This window comes from Melopsittacus undulatus, chromosome 3, assembly GCF_012275295.1.
Source record: "Melopsittacus undulatus isolate bMelUnd1 chromosome 3, bMelUnd1.mat.Z, whole genome shotgun sequence".
Lineage (NCBI taxonomy): Eukaryota > Metazoa > Chordata > Aves > Psittaciformes > Psittaculidae > Melopsittacus > Melopsittacus undulatus.
Genome location: NC_047529.1, coordinates 118,022,138 through 118,042,127, shown reverse-complemented (window position 1 = coordinate 118,042,127; position 19,990 = coordinate 118,022,138). Strand labels below are relative to the sequence as shown.

Genomic DNA, 19,990 nt, shown 5'->3' with positions numbered 1-19,990 from the left:
TTCATTATTTTAGTGCAAGTGACTGAACAATCTCCTCTGTGATTCCTTACATCTGGTGCAACAAAACTAGACAAAAACAAGACACAACATTTAAGTTATATATAACTCTTTCTTTGAGCTAATCTATTTGTCTTAGAGACAAACAAGGTTTATAGGTGAAGTCAGTTGTTGTTGCACATAGGGCTATAAATCTATCTTTGCAGTCCCTCTAAATACTTTTTCCATTCCTCCATTGTCTAGACTGCAGTTTGGTTTTCACATATTGCTTTGTACTGGCTTGCGTGGAAAGACTACAGAACACACTACTAGAAGAAATTCAGTCATTAGAATACATTTACGATCAAATATCGAGCTTGGGTGAAATTAGACATTCATACAGGTATCTCACTGGTGATCTCTTAGTGTACAAAGTAGATAATGCTCAAGGAGGAAAAATCCATGCATGTTGAACACTGCCATACATACATCAGATTTCACACATTATTTTTATCTGGCAACTGCCAGTGCCATACGCTACAGAGGAACGTGTAAGGGCTCGAATGGCAATTTTTTGCTGCTTCCCCAGTCAGAAATGGGTTCATGTTATCAAATATAATGGTACACCTTTTCCCAGGCTGCTTCCTAATACACCACTGAATGCTTCCTTACTCAGGATAACATGGACAGGCAAAAAACGTTCAGGAAACGAACAAGGTCCATAAAGCGCCTTTTCTATGGCACAAACGCTAAAGAACAGTTAAGCCTGGTGGAAAAAGTATGTGCTTTTTCATAAGACTTCTTCCCCTGACAGAGACAGATGTCAATGCTCATTCTGAACTTCTATTTTGTCTGCTTTTACTAGACCATAACTCTTATTCCAGCAAGAGATAACATTAGAGAAAATGGTGCAAGGGTCACAATATAACCTACTTTGTGTTGCATCATACTGGTTAGAATTCCTTCTTTTCCTTCCCTTCTCCCCTGGTCCTTTCAAGCTATTTGAAGACATTAATGACATTTCACTTCAGGACAGGAGCAAACAAGATCAGTGTTCTCCAGTCTGTGCTAGGGACCACATCAGCTTTCATTTCTAGTTAATTAAAACAATTTATGCTCTTGAGTAGAAAATCAGTTCATTAGTTCCTCTAAAAATGTATTTACCACTGAGTATAAAAAGGAGCATTCGATGCCACTGTAGTCAACACCAAGGGCAAAATGAACTTTCACAAGAAGCACTTGCTAAATGTACTTTTCTCAATGAGAATCAGCTTGTACTGGCACAGAAGTGGCTAAACATTTATTTGCAGTGTTACATCCAACAAAGAACACAAGTATTTAAGTCAGCACAGACTGTCATGTTAAGAGTGTTACAACTAATGGTGGATGCTTAAGCTGTGGCTGAAAGAATGTTTAACCTGACTATCACAAATTCCTAAGTGGACCCAAGCTTACAATCTCTTTCATTTTTCCCTGTCCTTTCACAAAGGAAAAACATCCCCACTGCCTTAAATTAGCAAATCTAAAGCTTTTGCTGCATCTTTAAACAACAAAATCAAACCAAGATCAAAGCAAAAGCAGCTCACTACATGGGGAGCAAAAAAAACCAAAACACTAGAAGAAATCAGGCACGCTCAGATGACTGAATCTTATTGACTGGTTAATACATTTTGCATTGACCTAATTATATTGAATTATGTTAAATCAGGTATTGATTCCGTATGCCACACATAAAATGTCCTTATTTGCATAGGCATTAGTATTGTACCTCTAATAAGCATTAAGGTTTGGGCCAGGTTCAGTAAATTCATAGAGATTTGAGGAATGCAGGAATTGCAAAGCATGGTCTCCACACAGCATGGAGCTGTGAGTGCTGCAGGTGCCAGAATGGAGGCACACCTTCATTTTGGGTATAGGATTTAAGAAACCTGAAGGCTATTTAAAAGCAAAATACTTCCAAGCAACAGATCATACAGAAGAAATGCACTGATCAGCACAAGAATCACTTTGGAACCTCCTGATTTGCTATCAAATGCTTCACAGAACACCCAGAAGAGAGGTAAAACTGGAAATCCAAGTCAAGGACTTGTCTATGCAAGGGAAAAAAAAAAAATCAATCCAACAAACAAAAACCAGACAATTGACTTTCCAAAGCATCTGGGCTAAAATATGATAACATCTATGGCCTCTGTATTTTATGGAAGTTACATAAAAGCTATCTAATCTCAGAATAAACCCTGCCTTTAAAAGCAGCACCTGAAAGTAAATACTTACTTGTATACTTTAGCAAATTAGTAATGAAAGACTAACCAAGGTATCTGTCCACAGGATAAGAGGAAATTCATTTTGTAGAGTTAAAGCTGCCCCCAAACAGAACCTTAAACATATTGCTAGATTTTATGTTTCTGAACAAGAAACCGAAGCAAAACCCAGGGAGATGTCACTGGATTTAAATACAGAAGAATTCTGGTAATGGCTTCAGAAAAACTGCACTTCTTTCTCCTTAGGGAAGTACAGTCTGTTCCTCATTGGCTTTAATTTTAACAGAAACTGGATTCTTCAGAGAAAAGATCAAATTTAATGCCCTTCTTGCATTATTCCACCACCTATAAATGCACCTTAAAAGGAGTTCAAATACTTTGCCTTGGTGAGACAAATGCCTTTTTTCTTACACCGAAGTATCTGGGACAGAGTACAGATTTGCTGCTACACCTCTCATGTTCTGACTGACTGAAGATTCTGCTTGGAGTTTTTATCAGTTATATTAACCATTATCAGTCAGAAAAAGGGGACTTTATGTCAGAGTTATTCCTTATTGCAGTAGTCACTCACAAATGGGTCTCAGCAGCATTGCTTTATTCTGCCTGTACTGAATAGATAATCTCACACTGTTTCTAATGTAAGGAATATTACATTTTCTGGCTTTACTAACACACTCCACCTCCTCTTTGGAGAGTAAGGAATTTTCCATTACACATTCAGCTATGCTTTAATTGCCCAGAAGAGCGGGCATACTGTTATAACCTTTTCATACTAAGCAGAATACTTACTTTCAGTTGCACTTAAATAGAGTGCAAGGGACAATTACTGCACACTGACTGCAGAAAATGAGTCTGAGTGGTCTGAGCTGTCAGCAGAGAGATCTGGAGAGGTTCACAGCACAGGAACCTCAAGAATTCGTGGTATTTAAAAGTCTTCCTCTTAACCCTTTAAAGTTCAGCACGTTTTGATGTGAAATCTTGTTACCTGTAACCATTACCTTTTTATTATCTATTTGCACTGAACGATTAATGACTATTGATGGTAAAGCCAATGAAATATATTTACCCTTTGTTCTCTGTTGAATCAAGTATCTGTGAGGGAATGTGCATGTCCAGCGAATGCTGCACATACAGAAGAAGTAATAAACTTGAAGGGACACCCTGAGAACTGTAGGAATGAAAACCAACAAGCTCACACCATAGTTTGTTGGGTTTTAGTCTGAAAGTACAAAACTTGCCTCTAAAAATGGTCTCTTCCCAAAAGTGGATAGCTCTCTTTCCAAGTATCTACAGGGTAGGCATGAACCATTCCCAGTCAGAGAAAGGTTTTCTTTATGTGAATTTTTGTTCAGTCTTTATCTAGCTTTTATGAGGAGTCTCAAACAGAGATTGATAAAACCCTATAAAAACCCAAGACAGACACTAAGTTCACGACATTTTCACACACAGGATTTTTCCATCTCTTTTCTGAAGATGTATCTGTCTGTTTAAACACTTCTCTCTTCCTGGAACCTGAGCTATCAAACTCCAAGTCAAAGCCTGGCTGCTGTTCTGAACATTAAATGTGCTCTGACATGTGATCCACATAGAATGCAAGAGTTTTTATCAACATCAATTTGACAGCATCAAAAAGCACTCACAAAACTGGATTTTTCACATATTCAAACTGACAGCACTGCTACTTCAGCTATTCAACCTCCCATTTTCTTCCAGTGCAGTGGCAGATTCATTTTATCTATACGGTGATACTGGACTTTGTAATAGCTTGGGATACTACCATATGCATTCTGTTTTCAAAAGTAAACCCCTATTTATAGACAGATTATAGGAGAACCTATAATCTCCTTTATACTTACCATTATTGTCCTTGTTGTATGGCTGGATGATTCTGGAAAACAAAAGAACCACAGTGGATTAGAGTATTGTCTTTATCCATAAAACCCCTATTTCCTGATGCTCTACCTGAAGGCTGAGATGCTGCATGTCAGCCATGACAATGAATGTATCAGAAATGCAGAGACTGAAATGATTTCTCATTAAACAAGCATGAGCATCATCACCAGTCCTGAAAACACACAGCATAATTCCATGACGATTCCCATTTGAAAAAGCTCTATAAAACATGACAATCCTTTTTCAGAGAATTTGGAGATGGATTCTCAGTTTGAAATGGACCAAATCTATTGAGAAGTGTAACACCCACAAATCTGAATTATTCTCTCCTATATGATAAATCAGGAGTCAACTGAACACACCATTATATTGATATAAAATTGCAGAGGAATCACTAGTAGGTCAATAGCTAACACTGATTTTACTCTGCTGTTTAAATTGAATTTCATTTGCTCACACACACCCCCCTAAAAAGAACAGAAACCTCAACCTCTTTGGCTTTAAAATGCAACAGTTGTCATAATAAAGACTCTTATGGGGGTCCCAACTGGCATCACTTATACAAAGGGTTCTCCAGCGGTTTTGCTATTGTTGGAAACAGTATTAAAGAGATTCCAAGGACATGAGAAAGAAGAGCTGCACATCCTTTTCTGAAACAACTGTAATTACACTCTCAAACTGTTGTTTCTCTTTCATTCTGAAGAGCCACTTTAACCAGTCTGAAGGTACAGTTTAGTCACTGACAGAAACAAAGACAAGCCATTTTAAACACCTCCGACCATTTCAAAACGTCAATCCAATATTCACTAATCCCTGTATCTAATTCCCATTTATACAAGTCTTCATCCTTTATAAATCTAATTAAAAATTAAAACAAAATGAATACAAATATCAGTAACTTCCCATTAACAAAGGCTCTATAATGTAGAAACCTATGTAAAGCCCCCAATATTTTAGTTGTGCACCCCTCTCCCAGACCCCCTTTCCTCTCTTTTTCTGCACAGAAATCATCATAGGTAAAACCACATTTACGCCACCAGTCCTCTAGGCATGGTTTAAACTGGTAGTATAACAAATACTGGGACACCCTACTGTTTCCTTATACTTGAATATACTTGGCAGTGTTATAAAGGAAGAGAAAACCCCATGCAAGTGAAGAACTCTCTAATCTGCTTGATTTTTACCTTCACAGGGAAGTTGGTTTTGCTGTTCCAAGTTTGTTTAGTTTTTGACATTCCAGTGAAGGACATTTCAGTACCTTAATGGTCCCAGAGGCTGCATCCATGGAGGTACAACCACCTGAGTCACTCCTGAGACAATGACTCATTCTGTTTATAAGCTGAACTACTGAGAATAAACCCCCCCCCAGCTAACTTATCTCCAAAAGCACAAACACATTTCCTATGAGGAATCCTCAGCTTCAGCACAACGATCAGGTTAAACAAAAAGGATGGGGCTGCTTCTCTCTCGAAATATGGAGCAGACACATTACACAGCATTTCCAGTCACCCCCAAAAAGATCAACGTGAACAACCAGAAATCCACACTTTTTATATTCAGATACTACAGCACTAAAATCTTGGCTCTTACTCAGAGGTGCTGTGCTTTTGGCACAGCTTTCTATGCCAAAAACAGTGCTTAGCCATGATTGTCCCAAAATACCCAGTCACCCTCCCAGCTCCACAGACAACTGAGCGAGAGCATCTCCCTAAAGGGACTTGAGGAACAGCTGAATGTCCCCCGAGGCTGTTAAACAGCACATTTTGAAGAACACTTAACAGACACTCTTCATGCAATGCCCACAGTTGTTAACTCCAGGGTAGTACCATATTGATAATCTATTCATAAAACCCAGCAAAGAAATGAGGAAAGATCCGCTATATATACAATAGTTTCATGCACTAAAAACACCCTTTGATTTCTTAGCTGTCATTGCTATTGTAGACACTGAAATACCATCTAAGTTGCCAAACATCTTTTAGGAAGATCCGAGTATATCCATAAACAAAAACCTAGGGAAAGAACTGTTTAATAAGTAGACTTAGTCAAAAGATTCCAAGATCTAGCACAGACTAGTAATGAAGGTGCCACTGTTACACAATATGAAACCTTACAGACTCTCATACCCAAATATCCAGACTTTAGAACAGAGACACTGATTCCTTCCAGAAAATAATTACACCCCAGTTTGGCAGGGCTCTGACCAATGTCTATGCATGAACACACCCCAGCCAATCCTGTGGAAAAATGGGCTTTTAATTAAGGTAACTAAGGAAGCTCTTGCTTCCACTTAAAAAGGCAGTCACTGTGCATTCAATAAGTCATGCTTTACAAAAGGTCTGCCCACCAATGCAACCTCCAACGCAGCTCAAGGGCAGCAGAGATTACCTAAACACTGTCTTGGTGTTCAACACAAAAGGAAACAAAGCTTTGGGTTTTCAGCTCTATCTGACAAGTTCTATAATGCTTCAAGGAACTTTAATAACCCTGCCTGAACTTCACTGACACTGGCACCAGTTAGGCACCTCGTTTATAAATCAGTTCTTAAAGCAAGTGACTATGTGAAAAGCAATATCTGTTATTCGCACTTCTCCAGCATCCAGAACACAGGATGTTTCTCCCCTTAGGGCCAATGAAGTGCTAGTGAAGGGGATTACTCCACTTTAAACAGAAGTGGTCAGACAACATCACTAACAAGGCATTTTGGTGATGTGATGTGAGTCAATTACTGTAAATCCAACTCCAGTACTGACAACATGTTTAGAAGTTTATGATTGTGGAGAAATTGATGCACCTATAGCAGAAACCGCCTAAGATGCTCATATGCTCCTTCTGTAACTTATTCTCCTCTTGAAGGCATGAGGACATCTCAGCCTGAAATACAGCATTAAAGGTCTGAGCAGAGAAGGAGAGAAGGAGGATCAGGGCTGCTGATTAAAGTCTCTTCAGCAATGAACAACTAGTTCTTACATTTCTGCCCACAAGTCATGAAAATGGTATCAACAACCACAGACTGATTTCTGTCCCTCATGAGTGGCACATATCTTGGCTATCCTTGGATATTCTGGTTCTGGTACATGTAAAAGTAAGGAAATGTCTGCCAGCTGACAGAGATTATACTCATGTAAAACACCTCTACCTGATGTTTCCAAATAGCATAAGGAAAATTATCATTATTCACCCTGCCAAAACAATAGCCTGATGTGAAACTCAACTACTCAGATGTACTGCTGCTCACAGTTAAGTGGCTCTGTGGGTGAACGTAATTGCTCGGAGTAATTTTAGACACTGTAATTTAAAGATCAGATCCAAAATACCTACAAAGCACTTTACAGTCACACCTAAATCTTCCCATCAACTCCAGTCATAAAATGGGATCCAGGAGACATTTTGCAACGTCGTGATTTTCTGTAGGTGGAATCTTCCCATTCAAAGGAGACCGTCCTCACTGATGAGAACCACTTAAATATTTTGTGTTGGCTTTACTTTCAGCTGTGATGGAAAGACTGAGCAGAGGCCCAAGCAATGCTGTCTTCTGTGTACACTACATAACCACAGCTCAGAACAGCTAAAAGCACCAGCGTGCATATTGCACAAAACCTCCCTTGAAGTACTGTGAAGGCAAAAAGCTTTCTGGTATTTTTCATTCCATTCTATGGAATAACAGATTTGCTGTTTGAAAATACAAAGGAAAAACACTTTCCTAAAACCAGCCAGAAAAAGTCTTCCTCCTACAATAAAAGACACAAACAACTACAAAATCTTCTATCTATCCAGTTACAATAGGCAATGCTTAAGCAGTGCAATTTTACTTCTCTCTATGCCTTACATAAGGGTTCATGCATACAACTACATCTCTCAGCCACAAGTTAATAGCAATGACAAGGCATCAAGGCACAAACCCCAACTTTTCTGGAGAGATAAAAGGAGGACTTGGGAGAAACAGTAGCAGCCTAAAATGACAAAAGACTCTTGCTGGACATGCATCCATAGTAAAATGAAAGGGAAGCTTATGCCACATTAGCCAAAAATCAAGACCCAAGCCAACATAAGACTTGCTTAAGAAATGCTAACAATGTTTTTGTTTATTATTCTTATAAGCATTAAAACAAATGTTAACTTGTAATCTTTCCCCACTCCCCTATAGAGGGCATAAAGAAGTGCCATTTCCGCATTGCACTGTGTTACTTAAGAGACAATAATTACTATACTGTTAATAACAAATTTCTGCCTTTTAGTAACAATATATTGCTATATATTCTCTATTTATTTATTGTTTTAATATTCTCAACTCACGTAGGCAGGAAGACTGATTTTAAATATGCCAATCTAAATATCTATTTGCACAAGCCTAAGTGACATCTACTTGAATGCTGTCAATTATTGTGTATCTTAAACATATTTATACTGCTTCTTTACAACAAATTTCTAATACTGTTGGAAAAAAACCAAACCTGAACATGCAGACATTTCTATGGCAATAACATTATGAAAATAGCAAGAGGTAAGACTTAGTATCAGCCCACTCCGCTCCCTTTTGTTTGCTCAATTCACTGAAGCATGCATTGAAAGACACAGCAAAAAACCAAACAAACCACAACAAAAAGAGAGAAAATAGTTTATATTTACCAGTAACCAGAGAAGGAGTTAATGGTAAACATTAAAGGTAACTGGTTTTGAGTCAAAAGGAACAGAAGGCCTGTGCTGGTGAGTATCATTACTACTGGTTTGATGGTTTTTTCTATGCATGTTATTTACACTTTGAAGGCTTTTAATTAAAGACAGCAGCCAAGATAAGAACCAAAGCAGCCACTTTTAAATATTAAAATAGATATTTTATGCTACTGAAATACAGATTTCAGCTATTTAGGATAAATGCCTTCCAGTAAGTTATGTTTTCACAGGAAAGAGATAAGCAGCGGTAGTTACCTCCTGAAGCAATGAATTACAGTTCTCAACAGTGATTTATCAAATTAGATGTCATTTTGTGCAAATTGCCTTAGCACAGTTCACTCTTTGAGCCGATCTCATCAGTGTGGTTAATGGCTGGGTTTATATACTCTTTACTTTGAGGATAAAATCTGTACTAAGTAGGAAAAAGCTTTCCAGACTTCCAAGCATGCCTCCTTACAGGGACATCATCATCATCACAACCTTTACCTCATGCATATCGCTACAGCCTTCTCTGCAGGAGAAATGGAACATCATCTTCATTTCCAAAGTGAAATCTGAAGTCATTCATCACTCAAAGCTCACATGGAGAGTCCAGTCTAATGGCCAGCACTGGTGGAGTGGGGAAGCAGCCTTTGTTCACATTCTCATGCAGCAACTACCAGACCATCCATGCAGGACTTCACACCCCAAGACTGCAGTAGCAATTCAACATTTATGGCTATGCCTATTAATGTCATCACTTTGTTCCAAGCACAAATCACATGGATGTCATCTTGGCCCACCAAATAGCTCGTGTGGCCATCCAAGCATGTGATGTGCCTACCATGTCACTGAGCAGAGGTCCAAGAAATCCTGCCTTCTTGTCAAAGAACCTGGTGATATCTATCTAGGTGTTATTAAATGTACAGGAGGCAATTTCACTTCACAGAGAGTGCAGGCAAGGACAGAATCATTCTGGGAAGAGGATGGACAATGGGTCAAGATTTTCTTCCTGCATCTGGAATACAATTTCTATCATCTAAAAATCAAGTCCCCTCATTCCTACCTCATTTCCACATTCTGTGAAGCATGAAACCTCTTTTGTGCTGATTGTGCCCTGACCAGTCTATTTCAGAACCTAACTTCTTTGAAATTTCTAATCTCAACAACCTCATTCAAACACAGAACAAATAAGGTAACGGCTTATAGAAGTTACATCTTACACAGAGATTGGCTGTAAACTAGGAGGTCTAGTACATATCAAGTAATTCCACATAGAGTGATTCCAAAAGTCTTGCATGTACCTGCAAAATGCTTCTTCAAATCAAAACGCAATGCAACAAGCTAAACCAAAACATGGCACATTGCTGTCTTCACCTTATTTGTTTCATTCTTTTCTTGTCCTTTTATAACAAGATTAGTAAGAAAAATGGTAAAAGGAGGTTTTTTTAAGAAATAGCATTAATATACCCACATTCAATGAATAAGCACCACCATTCACTGCAGTAAGAATCAGGGCTATAAACATGCTGTCCCTGTCTTACATTTCTGTTGGTCTGTACCACCTTACTTAATGGCATCTCAGACTTAAAGAATAGTTCTTTGATATTCCTTCACATACCATCAAGGCCATTATGATGGCTGTAGTTTCTCTTCCCCAAAATACTTAGCGAGGAATGATTGGAGGGTGCAAGCAGTCGTTTTGCACTTGGAGTCTGAAGGCTTGTTGTTGACCTGATTACATTTGGTTTCACTGCAGGATGAATCTCTGTTTGAGGCAAAAGACAGAGAGAGAAATTAGACATACTTGATTTAAAAAGACAGACAGAAGCAGTCTATCCAACATTCAAAACTTACATTTAAATGTCCAGTGAAAGCAAAGAAATACACTTCTCTGCACGAGTGTGTTTCCAGGACCTTAAATAACACTTCTTCATACCTACAGCTCCTCCAAGCAAGAAAAGATCTATTTCACTTGAGATCGCCCAAGTTAACACTATGGTGTGGATGTGTACGAATTTCAGATGCTGAAGAAATAATACAGATCAATCTGAAATAGGTTTCTGTTTACATTTTCCTACCTTTGAGGTTTGCATTGGAGCTACACACCTACAGATTGTTTTAGCAAGCAAATCAAAGTGTTTGACTGTAGCAGAAGCAGTAAAGTGCATCTGGCCAGCACACATCAGGGGGGCAGCTGCTTGGTTTGCCAAAAGCTGATAGAGCTGTATGGAAATGTCTGTCATATGCCAGATAAAAGCAGCAAGGGGAAGCCTCAGTAGAGTCTGCTTGTGCTGCACCAGGGATCTGCTGAACCCATTAACTTATTCCTATCACACATTCAGGTAGAGCAGGAGACCCCTGAGCTGAGAACATGAGGGCAGAGGGGCTGCAGAGTGGATCTGGAGGTTGAGCTGCCCAAGGGGAGTAAGAGCAGAAGGCAGAACTGAAGCACTTTCTCATGTGCAGCATAGGTTTGAACCTCTTGAAGAGGGCTTCCTTCTGCTTTTCTACAGAAGCTGGGAACATGCAGTATCTCAAGCGATGCGGGGATCCAAGGAGGAAGCCCTGCAGTCTCTACCATTCACAGCTATCATGCAAGAGAATCAGAAACCACTGCATGAAGTCAGAGTCCACCACAAGAGCACATGTTTTCTCTTTCAGAAATGCCAAGAAGTCTGACAGCCAAAGCTCCCATGGCAAGCCTTCACAGGCAGCCTGCAGGTACCAGCCCACCCACCCCCAGCAGCAACCAGCTGGGGCTGCCATGGGAAGCTGTGATAACCTTGAAAGGGAAGATGCATAAAGGTAGGGCAGCCAAGCAGCTGGATCAGTATGCAAACCAGTGGAAAGGGTTATCTGAAAGGGGCTACAAGGATGCTGGAGAGGGACTCTTCATCAGGGACTGCAGCCATAGGACAAGGGGTGATGGGTTCAGACTGAAGCAGGGCAAGTTCAGGTTAGATCTAAGGCATTAGTTCTTCCCTGTGAGGGTGCTGAGGCACTGGCACAGGGTGCCCAGAGAAGCTGTGGTTGCCCCATCCCTGGCAGTGTTCACCCTTGGGTGACATGGTCAAGTCTGAGGTGTACCTGCCCTGCTGGTTGGAACTGGATGATGTTCAGGTCATTTCCAACCCAAACCAGTCTGGGATTCCATGATTCACATCTACCCAGGATGCCCACAATGGCTTGGCTGTCCTGGGACCAGCATGCCAGGAGGACATAACACCAACAACCTACACATTTCAAGAGGCTTTGCTTAATGTTTAACCACTGATCTGGTCAGAGCTCACAATTACACTCATAAAGCATGAATACCCTCATCCAAGATGCTTCAAGAGGGTCAGGTAAGAACAAACAGAGCAGGGTAATACAGGGGCAGGTATGAAAACAGCACAGAGATAGGGTACAGGTAATTGCTTCAGATTTGGGTGTGAGTGTGAGGGCACATTTGAGGTCACTCATCCTCTCACCACTTACTTTGAAGAGAGCTTTTTACTGCCATTCACGGCATTACTCACCTGCTTTTCATGTAATAGGGTTTAGGAACACCAAATACCCATTTTCCATGCTATAGAGAACAAGTTTCTACTTCACTTTCTTACTAAAATGGGAACAGAAGCAGTGCTTAATGTTACAAATACTGATTGCTAAAGTAAAACCTTAAACTGAAATAGAAAGGTTTTGCACTGTTTGCTAAAGATGATTGGATTCTGAAACACTCATCTGGCAATCTTTTCCATTTTCTGAAGGAAATGGTTAATTTTCAGGGCTAACACCACTAAAACACTATCTTATTTGCCAAAGAGCTCCAGCAGCAGTCACAATCATCCCAGCAGCTACATGAACATACGAGTACTCATAAATCCTTCTGTCCACAGCAGACAGGAGATGTGATTTTACATTGTTAGGGTGAGCAAACAGTTGAAAAAGCAGCATTTACTTACATGGACTTCTCTTCAGCAGGAGGTACCAGTCCTCCATCAGCTCACCACAAGGCCTGTCCCTTCTCCTCTGTTCCTGAGGAAGGCAGCCACCCCAAGCTCTCCTTTAAAGGTTCTAGAAATGAACTGAAACAGCCAGGACCACTTCCCAATGGCCTGAGTCCTTCCTGTGAGGTCTTTACACCTTATGCTCACTTGTGCTCCACATACAGACTGCACTTTCTAATAGGCTTCATCACACCCCAGAGGGGTTATGAGGCATTTCAGGGGGTTGCCTGAATTATATTATCCTATTGTATTACTGTATTATGCAGTAACAGTCATTAGGGTTCTTTTGGTTTCTGCTGCTGCTCTGATCCTTGTTCTACTGCTTAGTACTTCACTGAAAATCTCCTAGCTGCTAAGTCAGAGAACTCCGAATAACCCAAATTACCCCATTACCTGCACAATAAGTAACCCGTTGGCCAGATTCAGACTGCGGGAGCCTTTCTGAAATGCAGATAAACCAGGAAGAAGAAGGAACTCTTGACCTTCTGGTGAGACCAGGCTGCAGCCTCCAACAAGCACATGCAGGAACACCTCTAAAATCTTCTCCCTTTCCACTAATGAACTGAAAACCCAAATCAAACAACAGGAAGTTGAAGTCTCCTACACTGATCACTTAAATAAGCATCCTGGATTGCAGAGGCCCTTCTGCAGCTGCACCTCCCTCTCTCATCTCATCTCCACCATATGCATCCCAGCTGGAAACATTAGCCTGGTTTCCTCACACTTGGGAGGTAATACAGGACTTTCAATTAGCCAGGCCTTGCACCTTGGGGGGTGTGCTTAGTAAAGCACAGTGATGACTGCAGAGATTACAGGGGATTAGCCCCAGCTCTTGAAAGGACAGAGCCTACTCTTAACGCTCAGCCTACCTCAGCTGTGGAACTGGCAGCCAGGAAGCAGAACAGGGATAAAGGGAAGTGATGACCCAGGGTGTGCAGGGCACTGACATCCTCTCTGCCTTACCAGCAGGTCTGAAAGCAGCATTGCCTGGAGACACACAGTTAACTGTTTGCTAATAAATGTCTGTGGGAATGGCATGGAAGGCATCTGACAAGGAAAACAAATACCTCCTGCATAAGCTATGACACGATGCTTCATACCAGATTTTACCAGCATTAATTACCCACTCGAACAGACAAAAATCCCAAACAAACAAACAAACAAGAAAAAAACAAACCTAAGCTAAATGGCAAACAAGGCAACTTCATACAACTAATTCAGATACATGTATTTAACTCCACTGAGCACACTTCCTATCCCTGGAACATGTGCTGTTTGCCTTCACTTCCCATACAGTCAAATGCTAAACAGACTCTGCAGGTACCTGGTATATTTTTACACTGTTAATCTACAAAACCTTCACCCACATACACAGAGAATCACAGAATCCCAGAGTGGTTTTGGTTTGGAAAGAACCTTAAAGCTCCTCCAGCTCCAACCCCTGCCATGGGCAGGGACCCCTTCCACTGGAGCAGCTGCTCCAAGCCCCTGTGTCCAACCTGGCCTTGAGCACTGCCAGGGATGGGGCAGCCACAGCTTCTCTGGGCACCCTGGGCCAGCGCCTCAGCACCCTCACAGGGAACAGCTTCTGCCTTAGATCTAACCTGAACTTGCCCTGTTTCACTCTGAACCCATCACCCCTTGTCCTATGGCTGCAGTCCCTGATGAAGAGTCCCTCTCCAGCATCCTTGTAGCCCCCTTCAGACACTGGAAGCTGCTACGAGGTCTCCACACAGCTTCTCTGCTCCAGGCTGAACAGCCCCAATGTTCTCAGCCTGTCTCCATACAGGAGGTGCTGCAGCCCCTGAGCATCCTCATGGCCTCCTCTGGACTTGCTCCAAGCTCCATGTCCTTATGCTGAGGACACCAGCACTGCACACAGTGCTGCAAGTGGGGTTTCAGCAGAGCAGAGGGGCAGAATCACCTCCTTCAACCTGCTGGTCACGCTGCTTTTGATGCAGCCCAGTACATGGGTGGTTTCTGGGCTCAAGCACACACTGAAGAGGCTCATGTTCAGTTTCTCATCAACCAACACCCCCAAGTCCTTCTCCTCAGGCTGCTCTGAATCACTGCTCTGTCCCATCTGTACCCATGCATCAGATTGCCTTGACCTAGGGGCAGAACCTTGCACTTGGCTTTGTTCATCTTCATGAGTTGGCACTGGCCCAGTGACAACACATGGAATACACACAGCCGGGATGCCTGTAGGAAACTATCACCGGCTGTTCTCTTAAACTCCAGGGCAGGAAGAATCAACATTCAGTGAGGGTTGGCATCAATTTTTCATGATCAAGTCTTGTGCAGTTTGGATTTTGTTAAAACCGATGTTTTGGAAGAGCAGTTATAACTACATCAACAGCTCATTTCTATTTCAGCAAGTCAAGAGACTGTTGCTGTTCCCTTTGTTACACTACAAAAAAACCTCTTCTTGACTGAAATCTCAAGCAAAACATCCAGACTGAGCTCTGCCCTCAGCTTCACTGCTGTACACTGGGATTAATACACTTCACTGCTTCTCTGATCAACTGACTGATCTCTGTTTGAGCCTATAGCTCCTACAGGCCTGTGTGTTTATAGTCAGTGGTGGTTCCTTGCAGAAAGGACAATTTTCACTTTTGTTCTAATAAGGAATCACAAATTCCTAGGATTTCTCCTCTCCCCATTATCTTACATGAGCTCCTGGTCCTCCTGGCTGTGATCTCAGCATTGATGTCATCACATCTACTAAAATCACATCATCAGATAAAAAGATCAGTGCCTTAGTATGGCTGAGGTCTCTTAAGCACACAGGAATACTGCAAGTGGATTCCAGGGGCAGACCATGGCAGCACTGAGCATAATGAGAATCTCTCCAGTTAGAACACCTATTTCCATTCATTTAGACTACCAGACTATTGTTCCCATCCTAAACTACATCAGGTTTTACTCTGCTGTTTTAAGCCAGTACCATAAGGGATTCTGCCTCCATGCCCCAAGCTCTGCGACCGAGAGAGCAGAGCTTTTACTCGTTTATTAACTTCACAGTTTGCTTGTTACTAAAAGCATGACTCCCTCATTCTATGCGTATGGGATTTTTAAGTCTCAGTATACACTGAGTGTTCTCTGAAGGCAGATACGTACCTAAATACCCAATGATACACGACAGTGGTTTTCTGGTGCTTTTTATCTTCAGAGGATTCCCAGCAAGCTCACAATGTCGATCTGCATCTGAGAAGTTTAAAGAATAAAACCCAGTTTCAATATTTCAACGTACAAACAGAATCAGGACACAACACAAATCTCTTTTTTCCTTTCAGCACATGTCCTTTTTTCTCCATCAATGCCCATGACAATGGATACTTAAAGGCAGGCCTGGTCCTCACTCATGCAACTGATGTTGTTATTTTTTGGTTTGAAGTTAATGTAAGTTGTAAGACAAATGCGATGGCAATTTTTGCTTACAAAGTCTTTTTGGAGACAGTCAGCCAGGCAAATGGAACATGAAAGCATCAGTATTAAAATAAAAGCAGCTCATAAAAGCAGTAAATTAAACATAATTTACATTGAATTCTTTTCTACAAGCTTGTCTGGCTATAAATAGGGTAATAGGTAAGAATAAAGTTAAGCCTACTGAATCTGGTCATGTCTTATTCGCATGCTGTGGCAATTCATGTAATTCTGAGTACGTGAAAGAGAACACAGGGGCTATCATGGCAAGATGAGGCTTAACAAACACAACCCCAACACATGAACAACCAAAAAAGACCCTTCACTATAAACTTTAGAACAAAGTGGTCAGTTGTAACCAAGTATCACAGAGCTAAAAGGTCTCAAAGATAGCAGACAAAAAGCAGCTCAGTAACTACCTTAAATGTGATGCTACAACTAGGAGCTTGTGCCTATGAAAGCACTGCAGATACACAAGCAGAGAATCTGTCTTAAATGCCCCAAACACAGAAGTGTTACTATGAAGAAATTCACACTTAGACAGCAGAGTCAATCAACTTAAGGCAAACATTCACAATTCACTAGGTCTCAGTAAATAGTTCCAAGACTCCTGGAACTACACTATCTCTTTTTAAACTATTCAGCATGAGTGTGTTATGTGCCTTCCAAAAGCACGTAAGTAATCCCCATATAGGGCTTCCAGTATCCCTAGAACAGAGGTATTCTGTTTTGGACAAAACTGCATTCCTATGTTGGACTCTGTAGCTCTAGAATTCTCTCACATGCATTGCTTCCCACATATGCATACCTCCATGTACACCTTTGTATAGGTTTCACACACACACACGCAGAACCACATTTTCTAACAAGCATTACAGGAACCAGATATTCTGAACAGAGGATGGTAATTGTCTCTGCCTTCTCTTTTACCAGAATGTGCCTGTTTGCTTCATTCCAGCACACAGTCACATGAAGCAGGCAAGACACAATACAGAACAATTTGCAATCTCTTTATACATTCTATCTAGCTCTGCATAAAAAACATGTATGTCACAAAACCACAGCAATGACTGAAATAAGTACTTCAGTCTGTTCACAGACGTTTCCCATGCAGCAGACAATGCAGAGCTCAGTTCAGTACATTAAGGGATTTACCCGAAATGCTGGCTGGTGTCTGGGCACTCCAAGGGTTCCAGGGCCCTAACGTTGAGTACTTGAATATTTTAGCTTAGTAACAAAATACACTGTTCTCAGTATGAAAAACTGCACTGAACCTGGTGCCTGGAATAGGTTTAGAATTCCACAATACTTGAAATAGTTTAAGTGACAGCGCAGAAGGATGCGACTCCACTGTCTCCCTTATCAAAATAAGCACAGACTAAGCACTAAGTATTTCAGAGTTACTCTGGGAACAGCAAAGCATCGCTTCAGAAGTAATTAGCAAGGAAATTTTCCATCTACGTGTCTGTGCTATAAAAAAAGCCATTGACTCATGGTGAGGTATTAATGCGCTGAGAATACAGACTGCAAATGGAGCACAGGTTCCATGCTGGAGGCAAAGCATGCTCACCAAAGGTACTGGGTGTGTGTCTCAGAGCACACCTACCTATTAAAACAGCTAAATACATTTATCAGCAGCAAACTTTAATCCTTAACATGGTACTGCCATAAAAAGTGCAGTACAGTTTATGCTCGCTATGCACTACATAAAGAGAACCATCAAAGTTGGATTGTGTATCGCTCCCAAGTGTAAAACCACAGCATAAAATTTAGATAGAAAAGTTGTCAAAACCAAAATGAAAACCAAGTCCTAAAATCAAATATGGGCTCCCACAGGAACAATGAAAACCTCAGGAAGTTCAGGGAATAGTGGAAGCTATGAGGAAAAAAAACCAACCCTAAAATGAAATAAAGGAGTATAATGTTTGATAATGTATGTTTTCAAACATACCAAAAGCAGAAAGTAACCTACTGCTGTAGCAATAAGAGATGCTCAAGGTGTGAGGACAGCATGCAAGACACAGGCACAGAAAAAAAGCTGGATACATTCTTTGCATCAGTGTTCACTGCAGAACATAAAGCAGCTCAGTTCCAACACGCTTTGATGAGGGCTGCATGAGAATTGTGTCACATCAAAGTGTCCACAGGAAGTGCCACAAAACAAACTGGTTAATGAATAAAATCAGGTTACCCAGACCAGGTGTAATTCATCCAAACAGAAACCGCTGAGCATGTGCTCTACTGGTGTTTAACTAATGGTTTTAAGCTGGTCTTGGTTCAAGAGAACAAAAACATGGCAAGTGTGATAACATTCTTCAGTAAGTCTGCAGTCTGGTGAAAGGGGTTGAGCTATTAATAGAGGCATAAAGTTAAATGTGGAAACATCAAGGGAGCCAACAAAGACCTTGTAAAGAGAAAACATGTTTAATGCTCTCACATTATTCAGTGGTGTGGCCTTGCAACAAGAGGGGCAACTGCAGGAAACCACCTCCAGACCCTGTGTTGAGTTCTGGGATCCCTACTACAAGAGATGCTTTTGGAACAAGTTCAGCTATCAGAGACACCCAGCTGGTGTCTGGAGTGCAGGACACACAGAGAACCTGAGAGAACTGGGTCTGGTCAGCCTTGAGAAGCCAAGGGGAGACCTGATGGCCATCTGTAACAACAGAGCAGCAGAGCATAGACAAGACCCAGCCAGGTCTGCAGTGATACGACAACATACTGGCTCTTCACAAACTGTGCCACCAGACTGTGAAGCTGTCCCAGGGTTAAAGAGAAGGGATTTTTTCAGGGATTAAAATTAATTGTCTGTGTAATCCCAAAGGATCAGCACTGCTTGACATATAAACATCAGGAAAAGAGGTGACCAGAGAGCTAAAGTTTCCTGTAAGGAATTCCTGAGCATAAATAAGCTAAAACGGATGGCAAAGTATATCAGCAGCACCATGCAATAAACATGGGGTAAAAGGCTAATGTACAGATGGAATTATGAGTTCCATATCACCCCCATGCAGATGAAAATCCATGGAGTCAGTGTTAACAGTGTTCTAAAAAGAGTGGTCACTTGAGAGTAAAATCAGAGTATTATAAATTATGACAGGAAAATAGAAAACATGTGGGACTAAAATTAGGGAAGACCTGTCTCTCGAAGCACGTGTAACCAGGGGCACTACAACCCTACAGAGGATACAGCACAACTAGGAAAACTCCAGGGAACAACACTGCAAACCAAAGGGGGAAACAGATTCTTCACATAGCTTTAAACAGACCAAGTTCTTAACCCAGAAAGGGGATGGCTGTTGTGGGTATTAGAGCTCAACGAAGTTGTGGGCTATAGAGAAGATGACAGTGAATGAGGCTTGTTCTTTTAGATTTGAAAGGGGATTTTAAAGATGTAGATTTATAAGTCTCCAAGGCTTAGACAGAGGTGAGGAGTTGTTTCTCTTTGACATGTCATCACCTCTCTATCAGAATTCCGATTATCTAATAAACATACTGTGCTCTATGGATCCCCTGAATTGTATTCTTATAACTTTCTAATTAATAACTTCTAATTATTTTACTGGCTAATAAACTGTGGCACAAATTGTATGCAAAGATAACAGCAGAGAACAGATTTTCATCCCAGTGGCAGCCAAAGCATCTTCCATAGCTATCAAAATCAAGGATGGAAAACAGTGCTTGTGAATGTTACTCACCTCAGATGAATGGGCAGTTTGATGTCAGTAAAACACAGGCCGTGTGCTTACAAGACACATCAGTTACATTTTGCATATTCTACTTAATTTT

At 41.1% G+C, this 19,990-nt stretch overlaps 1 protein-coding gene across 1 annotated transcript in view; it reads right to left on the bottom strand.

The window, feature by feature from the left end:
• The window catches only part of MTA3 (metastasis associated 1 family member 3), a 107,970-nt gene that overhangs the window by 16,973 nt on the left and 71,007 nt on the right, over positions 1-19,990 (bottom strand). The window contains exons 15-17 of the mRNA XM_005142813.3: positions 15,896-15,982; positions 10,405-10,551; positions 4,094-4,125 (exon numbers count right to left, since the gene is read on the bottom strand). Coding sequence (XP_005142870.1) covers positions 4,094-4,125; positions 10,405-10,551; positions 15,896-15,982 — 266 coding nt within the window. The remainder of the gene's footprint in view (positions 1-4,093; positions 4,126-10,404; positions 10,552-15,895; positions 15,983-19,990) is intronic.